The sequence below is a fragment of the Callithrix jacchus genome, chromosome 6 (genome assembly GCF_049354715.1).
Source record: "Callithrix jacchus isolate 240 chromosome 6, calJac240_pri, whole genome shotgun sequence".
Taxonomy (NCBI): domain Eukaryota; kingdom Metazoa; phylum Chordata; class Mammalia; order Primates; family Cebidae; genus Callithrix; species Callithrix jacchus.
The window spans coordinates 26,695,822-26,717,943 of NC_133507.1; the positions used below are offsets into that span (position 1 = coordinate 26,695,822).

Sequence of the window (22,122 nt, forward strand, 5' to 3'; positions counted from 1 at the left end):
AGAAATCCAAGCCAACGTGTTAGCCCAGTTGCGCATCAAGCCACATTCGCAACGCCTGGCTTCAGAACTAGAAAGGGCTGCAAACTCCAGCTCTTCAGTTTCCTTCTTGGAATCACACAGTCAGTGGGGAAAGCAGGAAGAGCATTTGTGTGGATATTGAGATACCAGGGATTCAGTTTCAGCAGCACATCCAAGCAGCGTGGGGATCTTAGGCCTCCTATTTTCTCTTCATGCGCTTTTTTCCCACCGCAAAAATGAAGGACTTAAACTCCATGATCTCTGAGGACTCTTCTGGGTTTGAACTCATCAATCTCAGAACTCAGGTCTTCAGAGGGCCCCTAACCTGCGACCTGCCTCCCTGTCCATTGGCAGACCCTGTTTCCAAGCATAACTGGCAAACAGGTACCCTGCTTCCAAGCATAACTGGCAAACAGGTACCCTGCTTCTGCTCAGACACTCCAGAGAGAGGTTCACTTCCTTGCAAGGTGGCCTGTTCCACAGTGGGGCAATGGCGAGAAACGCCTCACTTATCTTCCTTCATCCTTGCCCCCGGGGACAGACTGCCCAATGATGTCATCCAACAAGGGAGTTCCTGCTTCCCGATGACATCAATTCAACCCACACCTATTCAGTACCTGCCACCATGCCAAGCACTGGAAAATCCACATACCAACCAGCAGCAACGCTTCCTCTCCTCCCCGCCCCAGCACTGTGAGCATGTTGAGAGGCTGTCCTGTGCATTGCGGGGTGTTTAGCAGCCTCCCTGGCCGCAACCTACTAGATGCCAGGAAAAGCTCTTCAGTTATGACCACCAAAAATGTCTCCAGACATTCACTGCCACACATTCCAGTGGGTAGGAGGGAGGAAGGGTGACAGAATCATCACTGACCGAGAGGCCTTGATGTAAACACCACAGTTCCCTCCAGCCTTTTTTTTTTTTTGAGACAGGGTCTGGTTCTGTCATCCAGGCCAGAGTACAGTGATGCGACCTTGACTCACTACAACCTCTGCCTCCTGGGCTCAAACTATTCTCCCACCTCAGCCTCCCCGGAAGCTGGGACTATAAGCATGTGCCACCACGCCTGAATAATTTTTGTATTTCTGGTAGAGATGGGCTTTCACCAGGTTGCCCAGGCTGGTCTCAAAGTCCTGGGCTCAAGCAATCCTTCTGCCTTGGCCTCCCAAAGTGCTAGGATTACAGGCATGAGCCACTGTGCCCAGCCCAGAGTCTTTCATATGACAGCTGCCTACTCCCCAAGCCCCAGACAGCTGACCTTTAGAAGCATCCTCAAACCACACTCCACACCCCAGCACTGGACGGGTCCCTTCTACCTTTCAATCTTGTTGAAATCTCACACCATCCTCTATTCAATTTTTATTTTGTTTGTCAGAGATGAGGAAAATGAGACTCAGAGAAGGCAAGTGATTTGGCAGAGGTCACATGAGCCATATGTACAAGGTTATGGCTGAAAGCATGGTTTTCTGTGCCCACTCATTCCATAAGGGAGGACCCAACATACAAGTGGCTCTGTTCCAGGCAAGCTCTCGGTTCTTTTGAATAAGCCTCCTTCCCTCCATCTTTGGTAATAGGCAAGGATGTGATCTTAAATCCTATTCACTTGTTTAATAAGTCAGTCAGTATCGCGGTCAGCCAATGGGACTGCTTTCCTTTCTTCTAGTAAGCCCTGGAAGCTTGTTATAAATAGCCAGGACAGACAAGCCTGGGACGAAAAAGACAAGGAAATGTGGGCTTCCCGAGCTGGCAGGAACATCTGTGGTCAAGTGTAATGCCTTCAACTTTATAGAGGAGGATGCCAAGGCCCAGAGAAGGGATGTGGAGTGTCCCAGGACACTCAGTGACCTCACGCTGCCGCTGTGCTCAGACCCAGGCCCCTGGCTCCCTGCCTGCCCCCATAGCTCTTTCTGAATCTTCGGGACCCATTTGCCCTGTTGTGTGGATCACACTTTGGGTAGTCTTTCTCTGAATAGGAGCAAATAATGACTTAGGTGCATTCTTTTTTTTTTGGAGACAGAGTTTCGCTCTTGTTACCCAGGCTGGAGTGCAATGGCGCGATCTCGGCTCACCGCAACCTCTGCCTCCTGGGTTCAGGCAATTCTCCTGCCTCAGCCTCCTGAGAGCTGGGATTACAGGCACGCGCCACCATGTTGACCAGGATGGTCTCCATCTCTTGACCTTGTGATCCACCCGCCTCAGCCTCCCAAAGTGTGGGGATTACAGGCGTGAGCCACCGCGCCTGGCCAGGTGCATTCTTACTCTAAAAAATGCCAGAGAAAGAAATTCCCTCTAAGACTTTCGAGATGTGAGAGAAAAAGCCTCATTGAAAGGAAGAAAAATGACCATTGTTTATCAGAGGCTAAATGTTTTGACAAGTTATCTTATCTAAACCTCATCACAACGACAATTCTGTAAATGACACTGGGACTTAGAAAGTTGCCCCAAGTCACTTCTCTTGCAAGGACCAAATTAGGACTTGATTCCCCATCTGTCTGATTCCATAACCTGTGTGTGAATGAATACTCAACAATGCCGGAGAGAAAAAGACTCTCTCATTTTGGGCTGCAGTTCTTCTCCTTAGTAGCGGCGTGAGGATGGCACACAGAATCAAGAGGGAAGCATAAGGCCGAGGAAAGCCCTAGGGTGGGGGCGGAAGACACAAGTTCAGGTCTTTACTAAGCCTCAAGCTGTGTGTGACTTGCCCAAGTGTCCCTGTGCAGTGAGATGACGTCTAAAGTTTCTTCCAGCTCTAACGTTCTGGTCTTGTTCCTCCTTAGATCATTTCTCAGAGTTAAATATTTCAACTGTGACATAGCTTGAGATGACAGATGTAGACAGATGTTTGGATAGGTAGATGGATGGCTAGTAGCAGATGCATAAATAGTAGCTGCATAAACAAACACGCATATAGATTCAAGGGTGGCCATTCAGTCCCTATGCATGCCAATCAGAAGTAATTCTCTTGCACAAATTGTATTTTTCCCTCTGTTCTTCGGGATACCTTCCTCCCTGCTGATGGCTGGCAGTTGTGAAAGCAATTGCTAAAAGCTGTTTTAAGTGTTCAGCCATTGTTAGGTGTGGTCCAGGCATAGGATGGCGAAGGAGAAAGTTCCTGGGCTCTGCCTGACCATCAGAGCTGCAAACAGCCAGCGCAGACTGCTTCAGTGGGGGTGGCCATCTTATTTAGTTTATGGTCTGAACCAGGACACTTTTGAAGTGAAGGAGCTGTGATTAGTAGTTAAGCTGGGGCAACAGGTCTAAACTAGACCGTTCTGTGCAAATCAGGACATATCTGTGTGCGGTGATTTCTACCATCAACTTGTATACAGCAAGTAAAAGAAACTGCTGTTTAAAACAAATACAGATAAAACTGAACTTTGTTTCTGCCTTCTAGGGTGGGTATGATATGATTTATGTTATTGAGAAATGTGGCTGGGCGTGGTGGCTCACGCCTGTAATCCTAGCACTTTGGGAGGCCAAGGTAGGTGGATCACCTGAGGTCAGGAGTTCAAGACCAGCCTGGCCATCATGGTGAAACACTGTCTTAAAAAAAAAAAAAAAAGGCCAGGCGCGGTGGCTCAAGCCTGTAACCCCAGCACTTTGGAAGGCCGAGGCGGGTGGATCACAAGGTCAAGAGATCGAGACCATCCTGGTCAACATGGTGAAACCCCGTCTCTACTAAAAATACAAAAAATTAGCTGGGCACGGTGGCACGTGCCCGTAATCCCAGCTACTCGGGAGGCTGAGGCAGGAGAATTGCCTTAACCCAGGAGGCGGAAGTTGCAGTGAGCCAAGATCGCGCCATTGCACTCCAGCCTGGGTAACAAGAGTAAAACTCCATCTCAAAAAAAAAAAAAAAACAGAGAGAAACTCAACAACAAATACAGTCATGTTCTAAAGAACACTGGAATTTCCAATCTTCTGCCATTACTATTATTTCTTAATTTCTTTTTGAACTGCTGAAAAGGAGATTGCATAGAGTAGGGTAGTGGGTCATTTGTTTTACCGACTGTCTTAATGAGTTTTTGAATATGCAAATTAAAACTGGGAGGAGAAAAACACCTGGACAACCAAATTACTCTGGCTAACAAGGAAAGGAGTGCGTTTCTAAGGCAGCCCAGGAGAGGTGGGGAGGAGGATGGAGAATGAGGAGGAGGGTGGAGAATGAGGAGGAGGATGGAGAATGAGGAGGAGGGTGGAGAATGAGGAGGAGGGTGGAGAGTGAGGAGGAGGGTGGAGAGTGAGGAGGAGGGTGGAGAGTGAGGAGGAGGGTGAAGAGTGAGGAGGAAGATGGAGAGTGAGGAGGAGGATGGAGAGTGAGGAGGAGGGTGGAGAGTGAGGAGGAGGGTGGAGAGTGAGGAGGAGGATGGAGAGTGAGGAGGAGGATGGAGAATGAGGAGGAGGGTGGAGAATGAGGAGGAAGATGGAGAGTGAGGAGGAGGATGGAGAGTGAGGAGGAGGGTGGAGAGTGAGGAGGAGGGTGGAGAGTGAGGAGGAGGATGGAGAGTGAGGAGGAGGATGGAGAATGAGGAGGAGGGTGGAGAGTGAGGAGGAGGGTGGAGAGTGAGGAGGAGGGTGGAGAGTGAGGAGGAGGATGGAGAGTGAGGAGGAGGGTGGAGAATGAGGAGGAGGGTGGAGAGTGAGGAGGAGGGTGAAGAGTGAGGAGGAGGGTGGAGAGTGAGGAGGAGGGTGGAGAATGGGGAGGAGGGTGGAGATTGGGGAGGAGGGTGGAGATTGGGGAGGAGGGTGGAGAATGAGGAGGAGGATGGAGAGTGAGAAGGAGGGTGGAGAGTGAGGAGGAGGGTGGAGAATGAGGAGGAAGATGGAGAGTGAGGAGGAGGATGGAGAGTGAGGAGGAGGGTGGAGAGTGAGGAGGAGGGTGGAGAGTGAGGAGGAGGGTGGAGAGTGAGGAGGAGGATGGAGAGTGAGGAGGAGGATGGAGAATGAGGAGGAGGGTGGAGAGTGAGGAGGAGGGTGGAGAGTGAGGAGGAGGGTGGAGAGTGAGGAGGAGGATGGAGAGTGAGGAGGAGGGTGGAGAATGAGGAGGAGGGTGGAGAATGAGGAGGAGGATGGAGAATGAGGAGGAGGATGGAGAATGAGGAGGAGGGTGGAGAGTGATGAGGAGGGTGGAGAGTGAGGAGGAGGGTGGAGAGTGAGGAGGAGGGTGGAGAGTGAGGAGGAGGGTGGAGAGGAGGAGGAGGGTGGAGAATGGGGAGGAGGGTGGAGATTGGGGAGGAGGGTGGAGATTGGGGAGGAGGGTGGAGAATGAGGAGGAGGGTGGAGAGTGAGGAGGAGGGTGGAGAGTGAGGAGGAGGGTGGAGAATGAGGAGGAAGATGGAGAGTGAGGAGGAGGATGGAGAGTGAGGAGGAGGGTGGAGAGTGAGGGAGGAGGGTGGAGAGTGAGGAGGAGGATGGAGAGTGAGGAGGAGGATGGAGAATGAGGAGGAGGGTGGAGAATGAGGAGGAAGATGGAGAGTGAGGAGGAGGATGGAGAGTGAGGAGGAGGGTGGAGAGTGAGGAGGAGGGTGGAGAGTGAGGAGGAGGATGGAGAGTGAGGAGGAGGATGGAGAATGAGGAGGAGGGTGGAGAGTGAGGAGGAGGGTGGAGAGTGAGGAGGAGGGTGGAGAGTGAGGAGGAGGGTGGAGAGTGAGGAGGAGGATGGAGAGTGAGGAGGAGGGTGGAGAATGAGGAGGAGGGTGGAGAGTGAGGAGGAGGGTGAAGAGTGAGGAGGAGGGTGGAGAGTGAGGAGGAGGGTGGAGAATGGGGAGGAGGGTGGAGATTGGGGAGGAGGGTGGAGATTGGGGAGGAGGGTGGAGAATGAGGAGGAGGATGGAGAGTGAGGAGGAGGGTGGAGAGTGAGGAGGAGGGTGGAGAGTGAGGAGGAAGATGGAGAGTGAGGAGGAGGATGGAGAGTGAGGAGGAGGGTGGAGAGTGAGGAGGAGGGTGGAGAGTGAGGAGGAGGGTGGAGAGTGAGGAGGAGGATGGAGAGTGAGGAGGAGGATGGAGAATGAGGAGGAGGGTGGAGAGTGAGGAGGAGGGTGGAGAGTGAGGAGGAGGGTGGAGAGTGAGGAGGAGGATGGAGAGTGAGGAGGAGGGTGGAGAATGAGGAGGAGGGTGGAGAATGAGAAGGAGGATGGAGAATGAGGAGGAGGATGGAGAATGAGGAGGAGGGTGGAGAGTGATGAGGAGGGTGGAGAGTGAGGAGGAGGGTGGAGAGTGAGGAGGAGGGTGAAGAGTGAGGAGGAGGGTGGAGAGTGAGGAGGAGGGTGGAGAATGGGGAGGAGGGTGGAGATTGGGGAGGAGGGTGGAGATTGGGGAGGAGGGTGGAGAATGAGGAGGAGGATGGAGAGTGAGGAGGAGGGTGGAGAGTGAGGAGGAGGGTGGAGAATGAGGAGGAAGATGGAGAGTGAGGAGGAGGATGGAGAGTGAGGAGGAGGGTGGAGAGTGAGGAGGAGGGTGGAGAGTGAGGAGGAGGATGGAGAGTGAGGAGGAGGATGGAGAGTGAGGAGGAGGGTGGAGAGTGAGGAGGAGGGTGGAGAGTGAGGAGGAGGGTGGAGAGTGAGGAGGAGGGTGGAGAGTGAGGAGGAGGGTGGAGAATGAGGAGGAGGGTGGAGAATGAGGAGGAGGATGGAGAATGAGGAGGAGGATGGAGAATGAGGAGGAGGGTGGAGAGTGATGAGGAGGGTGGAGAGTGATGAGGAGGGTGGAGAGTGAGGAGGAGGGTAGAGATTGGGGAGGAGGGTGGAGAGTGAGGAGGAGGGTGGAGAGTGAGGAGGAGGGTGGAGAGTGAGGAGGAGGGTGGAGAGTGAGGAGGAGGGTGGAGAATGAGGAGGAGGGTGGAGATTGGGGAGGAGGGTAGAGAATGGAAAGGAGGGTAGAGAATGGGGAGGAGGGGACTAGAACTCAACAACCAGGTTGAGGGTGGGGAGAGAGTACCCTGGAGGGAAGCGTCTGGTCTCCGGAGGGAGGGACCTGTTACTCCATTTCTTACTGTTGCTCGTGGTGCTGATCTGTAACGTGTTCCCTCTCCCTCCCATCTGTTACCCCAATCCACCAGTAAAAACCCTGGACCAATGAAACTTTTGGGGAAATCAAGGCAAACAGTCTGGGTTTCATATTTGGGCTCATGTGGAAAGGAGAGATCCAAACCACCTTTGCAAGAATTATAAGAGCTAGAAAATGATGACAGTGAAAGAGATCTGACCGAAGCAACTCCATCTTGCTTCTAACCCCCAAGCTGTCCTTGGTCATCCCTAGAGTAGGCCAAACTGACTTTGGGAGGAACTTAGTTTATGGCTTAACTTTGAAGCAAAAAACGATAACAGCCCTTTCCCAAAACAAAGGGGAGGGGGTACTAAACTGCTTTTGTAGGACTAACAACTAGCCGCAAGATTAGAAATTATGGTTTAGGAGTCACGAAGCTTGAGGCCATAAGATTCTAACCCCTCCCCCAATTGCTCCTGGGGACAACATCGCTATTATAAAACCTAAGATCAGTGCTTGAGATATTTTTCAGACGCTGCACTCAATGGATCCCCTAGTGCCTCCCAGACTGATAAACTGGCTCATCTGGTCCTGTGGCCCCCACCCAGGAACTGACACAGCGCAAGAGGACAGCTTTGACTCCCTATGAGTTCATCTCCAACCCGACCAATCAGCACTCCCCACTTTCCGACCCCTTACCCATCAAACTGTCCTTAAAAACCCCATCCCCCATTGTGGGGGAGACTGAGTTGAGTAGTAATAAAACTCCCGTCTCCCATACGGCCAGCTGTGCATGAATTAAACTCTCTGTTCCAATTCCCCTATCTTGATTAATTGGCTCTGTCTGGGTTGCAGACAAGGTGAGCCTCTTGAGTGGTTCCAAGATGAGAGCAGCCATGTGAATGAAGAAGGGAGTGGGAATGTGAATTCAAGAGACTGAAATAGGGAGGTAACCAGGAAAAACAGAAGCCTCTTCCACAAATCCTAGAACTTTGAGTCAGGAGAGAGGGCACCGGGTCTCCTGCCAAATACACATGGGGCTCAGCCATCTTTCATAGAATGCCAGAGGGAGGATATGTCCCTGGGGCTGGGGCGACTGGGGACTGGCTGCAGTCTGTATAGATGGTACCCACAGAGCAGTGCAGGTCACAACCTGTGGGGCCACACGTGGCAGCCTGTTGGGGACATCCTGGTTTCAAGCATCTTGTGGCTATTGGAAGCATTTATGTCAAAAATAGCACATTTTGAGCAACGCACGAGGAGGAAAAGAAGGAAAGGCAGGGAGGGGACAAGCCGAACCCACATTGGAGTCATTTCGTCCTTCCACAAAAGCACTGGATTAATTCGCTTCCTCCAGGGAAATCAGGAAGGTGATTCCCCCTATGTTCAGCCTCCGAGTTCAGAAACACATGTTAACATAAAGTAGGGGGCCCCTTTTGCATTCCCACCCCCACTATCCAGCCTACAGATACTGTGCCATAGAGCCTTCCTTCGAAGGCGGACCGCACCCCACATCTGCCTGCATCCTGCAGCTTTGGTGCTAACGACTGCGTTTCAAGAAACACACCATTGACAATATCAATATAGTGAGAAGCATTTTCCAAATTCTGTGTTACGGAACTCCAGCTCTGTGAGATGCAAATGCGTTTAGGCATCGCTAGGATAACCAAAGCTAAGCATGTGTTTTTACTGCGAGCTTTTGCTCTACTAGCACGCGTCGTATGTGGTGTTTGCCAAGGTCATTTAACTACAGAGGCCAGTCTCTGTTTGTCTGGATACTTGCTGCTGTCTCACGGAACCAGTGATGTTTGCGCAGAACACAGATACAGAGGTACAGAGTAATACTACTTAATAGTAATGCTCTTTGAATACCATTGCTGACTATGTCCCATACATTAACTGGTTTAATCTTCCTAAAGACCCTTTGAAGTCAGTTCTATCATCATCCTCACTTTACATAGGGGGACTGCGTCCTGGAAGATTGCCATCAGTACCCCGAGGCCACACTGGCTGATTAAAACACAGGTCCCTGTGACTCTACGCTCTTCTATCTCAATGTTCTACTGAGGCCCATAGTAACTGTTACATCAGAAAAGAGTTAGGAGTTGAATGAAGCAGGAGAGACAGCACTGGGTTGGCTGAACTTGGTGGTGACATTTTGAATGACATTGTTGAGAACCATCACCAGGGCTGGTGGAATTTCAGACCACCCTTCCAAAGAGTTGGCGGTAAAGAAAGGGAAAGAGCAAAGATGGCTGGCCAAGGGGGAATTAGGGACGAGGGAAGCTGGGTAAGAATAAAGGATACCGGAGCCTATCTATAGGCGGCGGGAGAGGGAGCTCATGAGCAAGGGGCTCCCAGGACACTGTAGGATCAGCCCAGAGCCAGGCTTTAAGGCACTCTCGGCTCTGCACAATCAGGAACCCCTCTTTGTTCCAAGCCAGCATCTGCTTGTCTGGAATCTATTCCTCCTTCAGATCAGGGGCGGTGTTAGGGAAAAGGTTCTGCGATGCTGCTGAGTGGCCTCTGCGTTCCAAATAGGATCTCATCTTTGTCTGTATTTGGCCTCCTTTCGTCCCATCAGCTAAAATCATGTTTCCAAACATAGTCAGCTGTGAATAAATCCTTCAAGCCAAAACGAAAGCAGCAAATGTAAAATACCTATGGAGACCATCCAGCTCCCGAGGCAGCATCTCTGAATGTGGAACTCTCTGCCCCAGTGGCGGAGCATTTGCAGGGTGCCAACCCACAAAACCCAATTCCCATGTGGGGGATGGCTCTTGGGGATCTTAGGGAAGGACACTGGAATGCTCTCCGTTACCCTGCTGTCTGTCTGCCTTAGAGAGTTAGAGGCCTGCACTTCATCTAGATTCTAAGCTAGGACAATTTGGTTTCACCTTGGGAAGGCCTCAAGGGCTGCAGTCTCCAAACCCTAACCCACCAGCCTGGCCATCAAGCTCAGCCCTGAGCTGAGTGAGGCTGCAGTTCTATGTGGTCACAAGGACCAGGCTGTAGCTGGTGCCTCAGCCACCTAATGTCTGGACAATGGCCCTCGCAGTCTGGCAGCTGGCATCCTTGAGAGCCAGGCGGTAGGGTGACCTTGGCACATAGGGCAGCAAGGGTCTTCTGGTTCTGAGAGGCTGTCCAAGGCTCTAGCTCTAAGAGTCCACCTCCAGAAACAGCTCCGTGGGCTACCCTGATCTGCTGACTTCCCTCTTGCCCCATGCATCTCTCAGTCCCCCATCCTATCTTCATGAACTCACACTCCTGGCTCAAGGCCTATGCCATCTCTCTCAGCCTCCCCCACCCTCTCCCAGCCTCTCCCAGCTCTCCCTGCTCTCGCAGATCTCCCAGCTCTCGCAGATCTCCCAGCTCTCCCAGCCTTCCCCACCCTCTTCCAGCCCTCCCAGCTCTCCCACCCTCTCCCAAGCTCTCCCACCCTCTCCCAGCTCTCCCACCTTCTCCCAGTTCTCTCAGCCTCCCCCACCCTCTCCCAGCTCTCCCAGCCTCTCCCAAGCTCTCCCACCCTCTCCCAGCTCTCCCACCTTCTCCCAGCTCTCCCAGCTCTCCTAGCCTCTCCCTGCTCTCCCAGCTCTCTGAGCTTCCCCAGTTCTCCCAGCTCTCCCAGCTCCCCCAGGACCTGCAGTGCTGCCGGGATGCTCACTCTCTACACTGTCCTGGTGGGTGTCCTAGAGTGCCCGAGGCCTCTGCCCCTGCCACTGGAACTTCTTGTGCCGTTTCCCCCTGCATGAGTCCATTGCTGCAGCTGAGTGCTCTGAGAAAGGTTTGCTATTCCAAAGACAGCCAAAAACATTTCACAGGCATTTCCTAACTGAACCACCCGAGAGGAAGCCGTCGCATTCTCCATAGCACGTGTGAGAAAACTGAGGACCTGCCTGGTTAAGTAGCTTGCCAGTGGTCACGCAGCAAGTGAGAAAGCACAGCCACACGTCCACACTCCAGGGTGTGTGTTTGTGTGTGTATTTTCCCTGAGAGTCACAATAGCTTCCACTCAAACTGCTGCAGATCTATAATTACAGGCTTCCAGTAACATTAATATCTTTCTCTTTAGTAAAGTGACATGTAGGTGAATGTAAGCTAAATTTACGAATAGAACTTCAACAAAAATGCTTACAGCAAGTAAAGCTCCGAAGACCCAGTGAAGCCTGTTATCTTTCCTAAGCGATCCTACATTGTTCTCTTCACCACGTGTCCTAACCTCCATCACCACCCTGTGTGAGAAAGGTGTGACTGCATCCATTCAACTGGTTCTGTGAATCGCAGGAGGGAGCAGGACAGACCTGAGGCCTGCACCCGGGACAAAATGTGGGCCACACACTCCGCTCCATGCTTTTCATGTTCTCTGTTAGCTCAATCCATGCAACCATGGAGAATAAGCAGTGCCGGCCTCTCCATTTTACAGAAGCATAGAGCAGTCAAATGACTGGCCCAAGATCACATGGCTTGTAAGTGGCAGAACTCCAACTGCAACGCAGGAAGTCTGGCTCCAGAGCCCATGCTTAGTGTGATACAGCATCCCTGACATTCTGAATGATCATACATCTTGATGTCTTTCCGCTTCAGCCAGAAAACATTGCCCTTTCCTTCTTCCTTGAGCCCCAAAAAAATGCCACATCTTCCAGCAATGGCTCCAGCACAGTCCTCTACCACTTATTGGGGAGAATCAGCCCTGATGTGTGGCCAGTACCTCCACATGAACCCCAGTTGCATCTCATTCATCCCCACAACAGCCCTATGTGTTTGGTGTTGTTTCTCTACTTGACTGAGCAGGAAACTGAGGTTCCGAGAAGTTAAGCTACTTGCCCAAGGTCCCACAGCTCACAACCTGTAGATCAAGCCCTTGAACCCAGGCCATCCTAAGGACTCCAAAGCTGATGATCTCTCCTGTTTACTCAGTGGGAGGTTTTAAATTAGAGGATTTAAAACACAGAAACAACAGACGCTCCTTTATAATAGAAGAGTACTTGAATAGAACCACACCGACGTCCTCCTCATTTTCCCATAATCACATGCCTGTTGGTGAGGTTCACTCTGCTTGTTTTAAAGCTGGGGTTACAAACTCAAATGCCCACAGGGACCAGAAGGCAATGAAAGGAGTGGCACTGGCCTGGTGGGGGGCGTTACAGTAATTGTAACCGCCATGGTGGGCCTGCTGCACCCTAGAGAATGCACACCTGTCTTAGTGGAGGCAGCCTCGACTTTGCTCTAAGCCATTGTTGCCATGCAGAGAGGCATGGGCAGGCACTGCCAACTCATCCTACTTTTCAAGAGAAGCCAGGAATCCAGATTTTTATGTCGAATCACTTAATTTTTAAATGATGGAAACTAATTCAAATGTTTCTTTAACCACTATTTAAGCCAAACAAAACACAATGCGTAGCTGGATTTAGCTTGAAGGTGCCATTCTGTGATACCCAGTGTTAAAGTTTATAGAGGATATAAGTGTAGTTCATTTAAAGAAAGTCCTATTGAGTGTAAAATTATCAATTTAGTTTAACATGTTCAAATGTTTCTCTAAACACAGTATAAGCCAAACAAAACACATCTGCTTGCTAGATTCAGACTGCAGGGTGCCATTTTATGATGTCCAGTGTTAAAATTTATAGAGGTTAGAAATGTAGTTCGCTTAGAGAAAGGTCAAGTTAGTGTAAAAATTATCTGTGGAAATCAAGACAAGCCTCTGATACACATGCCAATTTGCTAATGAGAGTATTTCTCCCAGCAGCACTTGCTCTGAAAGAAGACTTGGTTCAACAGAAGAAAAAAAGCCCATTGTTTTCACCATCTCAAATCTGGTGGGTAGATACCACAACCAAGTCCTGGCATGACCCCCCTGTCTGCAGTAACAAATCTGTCATGTCGTGTGGCCACAAAATGATCTCCAGATTTCCTGTTATGCCAATGAAGCACAGGAGAAAATGGACTCCCAGAAACCACCCCAAAGTAATCACTCTCCCGTCTCTGCTTGGTACCTTTGGTAAGGACAAACCTCGATTTTCTCCTTCCTGTTTGGTTGGTGATCTGCTCCCAGTTGATATCTTTCTAAAATCTAAGATAAGGATGGTTCAACCCCCAAAGACCTTAGAGTCAGTGTCTACATCCAAACACCCCTTCAGTGCTAACCATCTATGGCCCATCCCCAGAGTTCCCTGAAGGAAGAAGGTGCTTACCAACAAGCCATTGGAGCCATGGACTGTGACACAGCGAGAGAATGTATGATGGATGGAGAGGTCCCTGATGTATGTGGGTGGGTCATAGCCTCCCCTTTCGTCCACATCACCAGCCAGGTGGAAATGAATTGGGTACTGACCCACCAGCTGCTGTCCCATATGCTTCAGCTCCATGCCCTCCAGGTGTGCTGCCTTGAATCCCAGAGCAAACTAGAAGAGGAGAACCGAGAGTGAGAGGAGACCATGAGATGCTTCTGGATTTCCCTGGCTGGTGCCCATATTCCAAAGATGCAGCAGTACTGTTCCTTATCAGTCCCCACCCAGTACTCAGTAAATCAAATATATTCTCTGCAAATGGACTAGAATGTCTGGCCCTTCTTATATTGAGGAATACAGGCAAGGTGCTGCTAATGACAGAGGACATTGTGAGGAAATGGACTGCTTGGAAATGAGATGTTCTAATAAATGAGATGTTCTGTGATATACCTTGGGCTCACTTTGACCCTCCTTTCCCATCCCCCAAGCCACTAAGTGTTATGAGCAAGGGATAACTTTGAGATAACCTGGAGGGGCAAAAAGCATGCCCTATGAGCATGGGGGATCCAGAAGACAGTGGACCAAGGAGCAGCAACAGTCTTGGCCATTGTCTCCCATGTAAGACCTTCTCCTGGCAGAGGGAAGGGGAACACTGACTCTGGAATCTTTGTGAGCCCATGTTCTGGTGGCATGTGTGTGAGTGGAGGGGATGCCACATAATCACTTCACAATATGCCTAGAGCCATTCATTTTGGGCTCAAGAAAACCACTTGACCACAGGGATCATCTGCCCTCCAGGTGCTCACCATGAAAGCAGAGTCCAGAAAGGACTCCTGTCAAAAGTCAGGCTCAGCCAACCTCTAAGAGAGAATAATAATATTGGCATGCTAGCCATTTCTTCCAAAAATAGGTGTCAATCAGAGTGCCAAGTCCAATGCTGCCCTGGAGAGCTGTGTTGAGAATGATTCTGAGGGCTAGTGTGAGCTCAGTGGGAAAGTACCCTAATCACTCAGGGACTACTCTCGGGAATGGAAAGGGGCTACAGCAGCTGGTGTAATACATAACTGCTATTACTGCTTTAGTCTCACTAACGAGTTTCAGCTGAGGACAGTACCATCCCCTCTGCCCCACCCTTATACCCAGCAGATGACTGGATATGTGTACAAGTGTTTTTGGTGGTGGTAATGACTGAGGAGCACGGCTAGCATTGAATGAGTGGGGACCAGGGATGACGGAAATCCTATAATATAGGCCTGTGCGGCAAAGAATGATCTCACATAAAATGCCAGTAGGGCCCCCATTGTGAACTCTGTAGGTTTCACTCCATTTATCTCTTCAGTTACACTAACAAAACGTCATATCCTTAAAGTGCATGATGTTAGCTTTAAGAGAACTATCTTCACAAAACTCTGAGATAATATTGTGCTATAGACATTGAAACCAATTACTACATGAAGATATTTGGGGTATCTTAAGGAATGTAATATGCCAGGAAAAGGCACTTTGCATTGTGATGCAAAAGAAATTCCTCTTTGAGCTTCATACTAGAAAAATATAAGCACCAATAAACTAGTATCGTTTTTCTATATTGTACAGTAAGAACCCTGCAGCTCACTATGTCTCCTCTTTGTCTTGACTCTAACCAGGAAACTCACAGGTAAATTTAATGCTACAACTTTTGTTTTCTTTTTGAGACTGAGCCTCCCTCTGTCACCAGGCTGGAGTACAGTGGTGTGATCTTAGCTCACTGCAACCTCTACCTCCTGGGTTCAAGCAATTCTTGTGCCTCAGCCTCCAAGTAGCTGGGATTACAGGCACGTGCCACCACACCCAGCTAATTTTTGTATTTTTAGTAGAGACAGGGTTTCACCATGTTGGCCAGGATGGTATCCATCTCCCGACCTCATGATCTGCCCACCTCAGCCTCCCAAAGTGCTGGGATTGCAGGCATGAGCCCCCGTGTCTGGCCAATGCTACAACTTCTAGATCCTCTCACGTGCTTGTTTTATCTATACGGTAATGGATCTATTATAAACGTGACTTTTTGCAAGATGAATGCTAGTTCTTTTAGGAAGTGATCAGGGCAATAATGAATAATGAAATAACGAAGACAAGGGATGAAGGCATTGTTGAGACAGTGTGACGTGTACCATGTGGCTAAGAGCAGAGAGCTGTTTGTTGCCAAGTTAGCTCTGTCATCTCTGTTATTGCCAATTATTAGTGGGGGAAACTGCATGCCAATGGGTAATACATAAGCCTCCTCAAACTTCCAGAAGGCGCCCTCCCCTTGATCATACCTCCTGTTCCCCCACCCTCATCCCTACCAGGAAGCCCTGCCTAGAGGGTGACATCATGGAGCCTTTCCTGGTTGGGTTGACAGCCTCTGCCAGACACACACATACCTTGATGTGGCCCCCAAAGGTATCAAAGTCAAAGAAACTGCAGATGTGGTTTCTGTAGGGGTAGCATTTGTCCTCCATCTCCCCCATCACCATGATGTTCCGGCTCAGGAGCCCAACCTCCGCCCGCATGTCCACGCCATCGATCTCCTCCCCGATGTGCAGGTACATTGGTTTCCCTAGGGCAGACAGGGAGGCAGGTAAACGACAGCAGATACCGCATGCCCACTGAGTTCCAGCCAGCTGCTTCCATGGCTGCTGCTTGCTCATCACCAGGCTCGGTGTACACAGTGGTCTCATGTTACAGAAGGATGAAGGTCAGGGAGGTGAAGTCACATGCCCGCACGCAGAGCCAGATCTCACAGGTACACAGGCTCCAGTCTCAAGCCCTTGGCAGAAATGGCTAACTGTCCCTTAATATTTGTTTCCTCTTCTGCTCTTCAGTCCTGGACTACTGCATTTTAGCTGGAAACAGGGCCATCCAAGGGAATGACATTCTCAGCCTCCCTGCAGTCAGGTGCAGCTGTAAGATGTGAGAAGTGATAAGTGCCACCTCCAGACTGCCCTCCTCTTGCTCTTTTCTGGGGGCTAGCGGGTCAGCTTCACCCACGAAGGTGAGAGCCATGCCCCAGAGACAGCAGAGCAATGGGAGGGAAGAAACTGGTCTCCAGATGATACTGTAGATTGCCGACCTTAGGAAAATAAAACAGATCCCCTGTCTTTAAAGCCTCTGCTTTAGAGCAGTGCAAATTCATAACCTGTTAAGGCAGGTAAATCCCTATTCTGCTTACCTCAGCCTCATGCAGAATGTGTATCTACAGCCTGGGGCTCTAGAAAGAGCCAGACTGGAGCTTCCATATCCACCGTTGTGGCCTGGCTCTGGATGCCTCCATGGTACCACGTGGAGCAGTGGAGAAGGGCCTCCACCCAACTCCGTACTGAGCTCCTCACCACCCCCCGTCCTCCCTCTGGCCTCAGAGAAGAGGATGCTCCCTCTGCTTGCACACTGACTCCCAGGCCCACCCCTTTCCCTATCCTTAAGGCCCTGGACTCCCTCCACTAGCAATTTTATTTCTTCCTTCATTTGGGCTCCTTATATTCTGCCTTCAAACTTCTCTAGACCTTCCCATCCTTAAAAACCAAACAAACAAAAGGGCTTTTCCAGTTCTGCTACCCCTCCTAGCAATTACCAGTCTCTCTCCCACTGTAACTGGAGTCCCCGAACTTGTGATCTGCCTCTAACCCCTCCGTTTTCTATACACTCTCTCCCTCCCACCACTCCACCCAATCTCTTGCCAAATGCAGTCCTTTCCTCCCCACTCTGTGCAGAGAATGCATCTCAAGAACGATGCAGGGTGATGAGAGTTCGAACTTTAGAACTGCCTTTGATTTATAGCCCCAAATCCTGCCTCCACAACAATCCCACACGCTCTTATGGAATAAGGAGATCTCAGGCGAGCTCTAAATTCGTTTGGCTCATCCTGAGGTTGCTGACTTGGCTTATGGATGCTTTCTCTTCCATTTGAGGATGCAATTACAGACAGCAGTAACCTCCTATGTGGATTCCCAGCCTGAACCACACCAGCTCACCTCTTGGCTTTCACTATGATCTTGACTGAGCAATGGGGCCCCGGCCTCAGCCCCCAGACACAGCCAGTGTCCACATGTGAAGGCTACAGTTATAATTAGCCCCGAGCAACACCCACCACAGTGGCATTGCCCTGCTGTCTCCTCCCCAGGAAGAGCCGACCCTTGCCTGCCCCTTCACCCCGCACGTCCTGTGTGCCTGCAGTGTTTCTAGCGATGTTTACTGTTTTGGAATCCTGCAGACTCAGTGAGATGGTTGGTATCCTTTGAAGTATCTTATTCAAGATGTGAAATTGACGCACTGCAAATCTGAGAAAATATCTCCTGTGGAGCTGGTATAAGTTTCCTTCCACTGTTGTAACAAATTACCGCAAACTTAGTGGCTTAAAACAACATAAATTTATAGCCTTGGGAGTCACCGTCTGAAATGAGTCTTATGCGGCTAAATCAAGGTGTCAACAGGGCTGGTTCCTTGAGGAGGCTCCAGAGGAGAATCTGCTCCTTGCCCTTTGCAGATTTGAGGGGCCACCTGTGTTCCTTGGCTCATGGCCCCTTCTATCCGTTTTTACACACCTCACTCCAGTTGCTGCCCCAGCACCACGTCACACTCTTCCGACTCTGACCTTCCTGTGTCCCTCTTATAAGGCCCCTCGTGACCACACTGGGCCCACCCAGATAATCCAGGATAATCTCCCATTTCCAGAGCCTTAATTCATTACATCTGCAAAGTCCCTTTTACCACATAAGCTAACATTCATGGGTACCGAAGATCAGGACATGGATATTACTTAGGGGTCATTATTCCACCTATCACAGAGTCCTCCTTTTCTCAGATAGTGGGTTGGGTCTTGACCTGTCACCCAGGCTGGAGTGCAGTGGTGTGATCATAGCTCACTGTAGTCTTGAACTCCTGGGCTCAAAAAATCCTATGTGGGATCCCCAAATGCTGGGACTACAAGTGGGTCCCACCATGCCCAGCACAGAGTCCTTCTTTAAACCAGTATCAGACATCAAAAAAAAAAAAAAAAACCTTAGAAAGATTTCATTTACTGCAATGTACTCTCACTCCCTGATAGGCAGATGCCATAAAGGTCTGTCCTGCAAAAGGGGTGGGGAGTGGACACCACACTTGGAAGCTGTCAGGCCTTTGGTTTCATCCAAGCTTCTGACACCAACCAGGGGAAACGATATGAAGTGAGTTAACTCTGCAGAATGTGGGAGCCCCTTGTTCCAGGGCATCCCACTGAACGTGGCTTCTCACTTGTGCTACAGGGCCATGGTCTTCGCATTTCTAAGATCCAGAAGCAGGGCTCCTGCGGGCCACCCACGGAAAAGCCTCTCCTTTCATCCCTGACTCATCTCCCATCCATCGGCTCTGTGGCTTTCAGTCATGGGGCCCTCCCAGGTGTGGGGGGCAGAATCTTTCTGAAAAAGAACTTTTCACTGGCTTCTGAGTGACAAGTGCCTCAGGGGAGCGAGACAGAGGGCTGGACCTGCAGAACTGATGAGAAGAGAGACTCACAAGTCCAGCGAAGGATTCACTGAAGGACAGACTGAAAATGGATTATAATCAGATCTAATCATGAAGAACCAGATACAGAAGGGCTTTTGCAGTCACTTCATTTTCCATTTGAGGAAATGGAAGGTCAGAGTGTGCTCAGGGCCTGATGGTGAGTGGGGAGGAGAACGTGGGCCCACAGGTGACATGGGGTCTGGGCTGTTTTTCTTTACCCCTGGATCCTGGCCCTGTGACCAAGAGAGCACTGTGGGACTGTGGGACCTTTCCCACAAAGGCAACCTTCAACACAATGCCTCCACCTGTGACTCAATGGCCATGCCCCATGAGAGCGTGAGTCCTGTCTTTCCCAAGCCTCTTTTCCGGTCCATGGACCCTGGCCTCTTCCTCCAAGGACTAATACATCATGTCAGTCCCATGTACAGGTCTTCTCTCTGGCAGCCACAGGAGTGTGCTGCTCTGATCTCTCTCGGAGGGAGCCTGCCGCCAAGGGGGTCGAGAGTGGACAGCCTCCAGCAGCTGCACCTTCAGGATCCATGTGTGTTTTCTCCGGGGTTGTGCTCTTCTTGGACTCCTCCCGGTGAGTGAGCTCCGCAGAGGTACCAGAGTCCAGAGTCGGGTCCTTCCTGCCCCAGGTGAGATGCCCCCAGCAGGCAGCCTTTGCTCCCCAGCTCCCCATTGGCCCCTCAAGGTTTCTTAGAGCCACACTGCAGTCTAAGCTCCTTCCTCCTAATCATCCTTCCTTCCTCTCCCCTCCCAGGCTTCAGACCTGCATTTGAAGGTCTGAAGGAAGGATGGAAAAGTGAAGGAGCTCCTGACAGCCTGCAGGCTCCCTCTGCTACTCCTGCCGCTCTCTCCTTGGTCCTACACGCCGCCTACCACCTGCACATCTAAATCTGCCTGGACACATCTTCCTCCTTTGCTTTTTCCTCACCTGTGGAAGAGCTTGAGGATCAACACAGAGACCAAAAGAGTTTTGGCCCCCTCTGCTTCCCTGTCTTTCCTAGTCTTCCCAACTACCCCAGGGCAAGATGCTCCCTGCAGACAAATAGGACAGTAAAAATGGGCCCTTCTTTTTACAGAGCTGGAGTATCTTTCCCTTAGGCCTTCCAGAAGCCTGGGTTTCCAGCCATGCTGGATCTGGAAGTTCCTTTGTTTCCTGGTGGGCATCCCCGTGGACGGCTGTGTCTGTGCCCAGAAATACTCCCAAAAGGCCTTCCAGCCAGCAGGGCTGGCTTGGGCTGTTCTCAGGGTGCAAAGGAAGAACTGACTGCTAGTGCCCTAGAGGCATCTCACAGCAGCCCCTGAACTGACTAAGAGCAGCCCATGAACTGACCAAGCGATGGGGAGCCCCAGGGGTGGGTCCTGAGAGCACAGAGTGAACTTCGCAAAGGGAAGGAATCAGACTTCCCAAACTCCCCAAAGGGTTGAGCATGTTGAGAGAAACGTGCAGAGAGCAGCAGGCTCAGTCCTGCCGGGCAGGGGAGGGCAAAGAGGTCTCCATGCAAAACTCAGCTCCCTGCGTACCAGTTTAAGGGACTGACACAGCGAAATGCCCAGCTCCTGTGGGTTCATCTCTCATCACTCCCACCTACCCTCTTCTGTTCCAGCCAGACCAGACTCTCATCCTTCCTTGGACATGCACGAGCTTTCATCATGTGTCTCCCTCCACCTGCGACAGCTTTCTCCACTTTGCCCCTCACCATCCAGCTCGTTTCTCCTTCTCAGTGATGCCCTCTTTGACCACAGTCAGCATTAGCCTTTCCTTCTGGGAATTCCCACAGTGCTTGGCAGAGCCGAGAAACCAGGCTGAGCCTCCACGCCTCCAGGACACTCATCCTTTGCCTTTCAATCATCCCTCACAGCATGTGTATCCTGGTGCTCTGAGTACTGCTCTCAGCTTGCCAGCATCCACCTTAAAACATGGTGTCCAGGGGCTGGGTGTGGTGCTCCATGCCTGTAATCCCAGCACTTTGGGAGATCGAGACCATTCTGGCTAACACTGTGAAACCCCGTCTCTACTAAAAACACAAAAAATTAGCCAGGCATGGTGGCACATGCCTGGAATCCCAGCTACTCGGGAGAATTGCTTGGACCTGGGAGGTGGAGGTTGCAGTGAGCCAAGATCCTTCCACTGCAGTCCAGCCTGGGTGACAGAGCAAGACTCCATCTCAAAAAAAAAAAAAAAAAAAAAAAAAGGGATGTCCAGGAAGAACACGGATTAGAGGCATCTGCTTCCGCTCTTGTAGGTGGCCAGAGAGCCTCCTCAGGGATCCAGTCTTGAATGTTGCTACAGAGGTAAGATAGTGTGATGGGGAGGATTGTGACTCTGGGGCCAGGCTGTGAGGGTCAGATTCTAACTCAGCTCACAGCTGGGAGTCCCTGAGCATATTATTTAAGCTCCTGGAGCCTCAGGCTCTTCATCTGTAAAACGGAGATAATAATAGCACATACCTCAAAAGGGGGCTGTGATTGTTAAATGAATGAATCCATGGGATGTGCTTGGAAATGGTGCCCCTGGCACATGGGAGGAGGCCAGTGTAACAGAACTGACACCTACAACTGTCACTGGCACCATCCCCAAGGCTCCCACCGCTGGCTTCACACCTGTAATGATGGGAGTTGGTAGACAGCAAATTTGGCATCTTTCTTTGTCCCGTGGGGGAAGTTGGGCAGGGTGGAGGAGTGGCTGTCAGGTAGGGAGAGACACTGTGTTTATCAGACTCCTGTGAGCCAAGGAAATATAAGTCGGGCTGGGAGCTGCCAGCATGTTTCAGTCCCACAGCCGCCTCCCCGGCTGTGGAGCTTCCTGTCAAGACCTTGTACAAGACCTGGCCGTGGCTATTGGCTGTGGCAGCTACTTTATCTGTCCTGCTGCCGCCTTCGCTGGCCACTCCCAGGCTGCTATCCAAGAGACAAGGGGCACTGTGTGCCTGACTCCCCCGCACCTCATCCTGCCTCAGAATTCTCCCACCAAGCTCCACCCCTCCCTTCCTCCTCAAAGTCCTGATACATGAAGCTCCACCAGGGAAAAGCAGACGTGGCCAAAGCAGCCTTGTCTCAAATAATCCTGAAGTGCATGAGCACCCAGGTGAAGGGGAAGAGGAAGGAGAAGGACGAGGTGAAGGGGAAGCAGGGGGCTCTGCACACTTGCCGTACGCAGGCCTGCAGATGCTGACCTTCTCTCGTCTTTACTCTGCAGGTGTCCTGGTTCCACAACCCCCAGAACCCTCTCTACAGGATACACAGGGTGCTAGGCACCCTGGGGTCAAGGGAACAACATCAAAGACCTTCCAATGGAAGAAGCCAGAGTGTGCACTTGGAGCTCAGACCTAGCAGGACTCTGGGAGTCTGGTGGAGGGGAATAGGGGGTCATCATCTTCAGGTGGAGAC

The 22,122-nt window shown here is 50.9% G+C and overlaps 1 protein-coding gene and 1 long non-coding RNA gene across 5 annotated transcripts in view; one reads left to right on the forward strand and one right to left on the reverse strand.

Moving 5' to 3' along the window:
* LOC118154500 (uncharacterized) overlaps positions 1 to 13,674 on the forward strand; it is a 42,019-nt gene extending 28,345 nt beyond the window's left edge. Inside the window, exon 3 of the long non-coding RNA XR_008482060.2 lies at positions 12,747 to 13,674. This is a non-coding gene — a long non-coding RNA (uncharacterized LOC118154500). The remainder of the gene's footprint in view (positions 1 to 12,746) is intronic.
* CEMIP (cell migration inducing hyaluronidase 1) overlaps positions 1 to 22,122 on the reverse strand; it is a 178,189-nt gene that overhangs the window by 31,016 nt on the left and 125,051 nt on the right. For all 4 annotated transcript variants that reach the window (XM_035303983.3, XM_054257295.2, XM_078326909.1 and 1 more), the window contains 2 exons: positions 15,630 to 15,805; positions 13,192 to 13,401 (listed from right to left, as the gene is read on the reverse strand). In XM_035303983.3, coding sequence (XP_035159874.1) covers positions 13,192 to 13,401; positions 15,630 to 15,805 — 386 coding nt within the window. The remainder of the gene's footprint in view (positions 1 to 13,191; positions 13,402 to 15,629; positions 15,806 to 22,122) is intronic.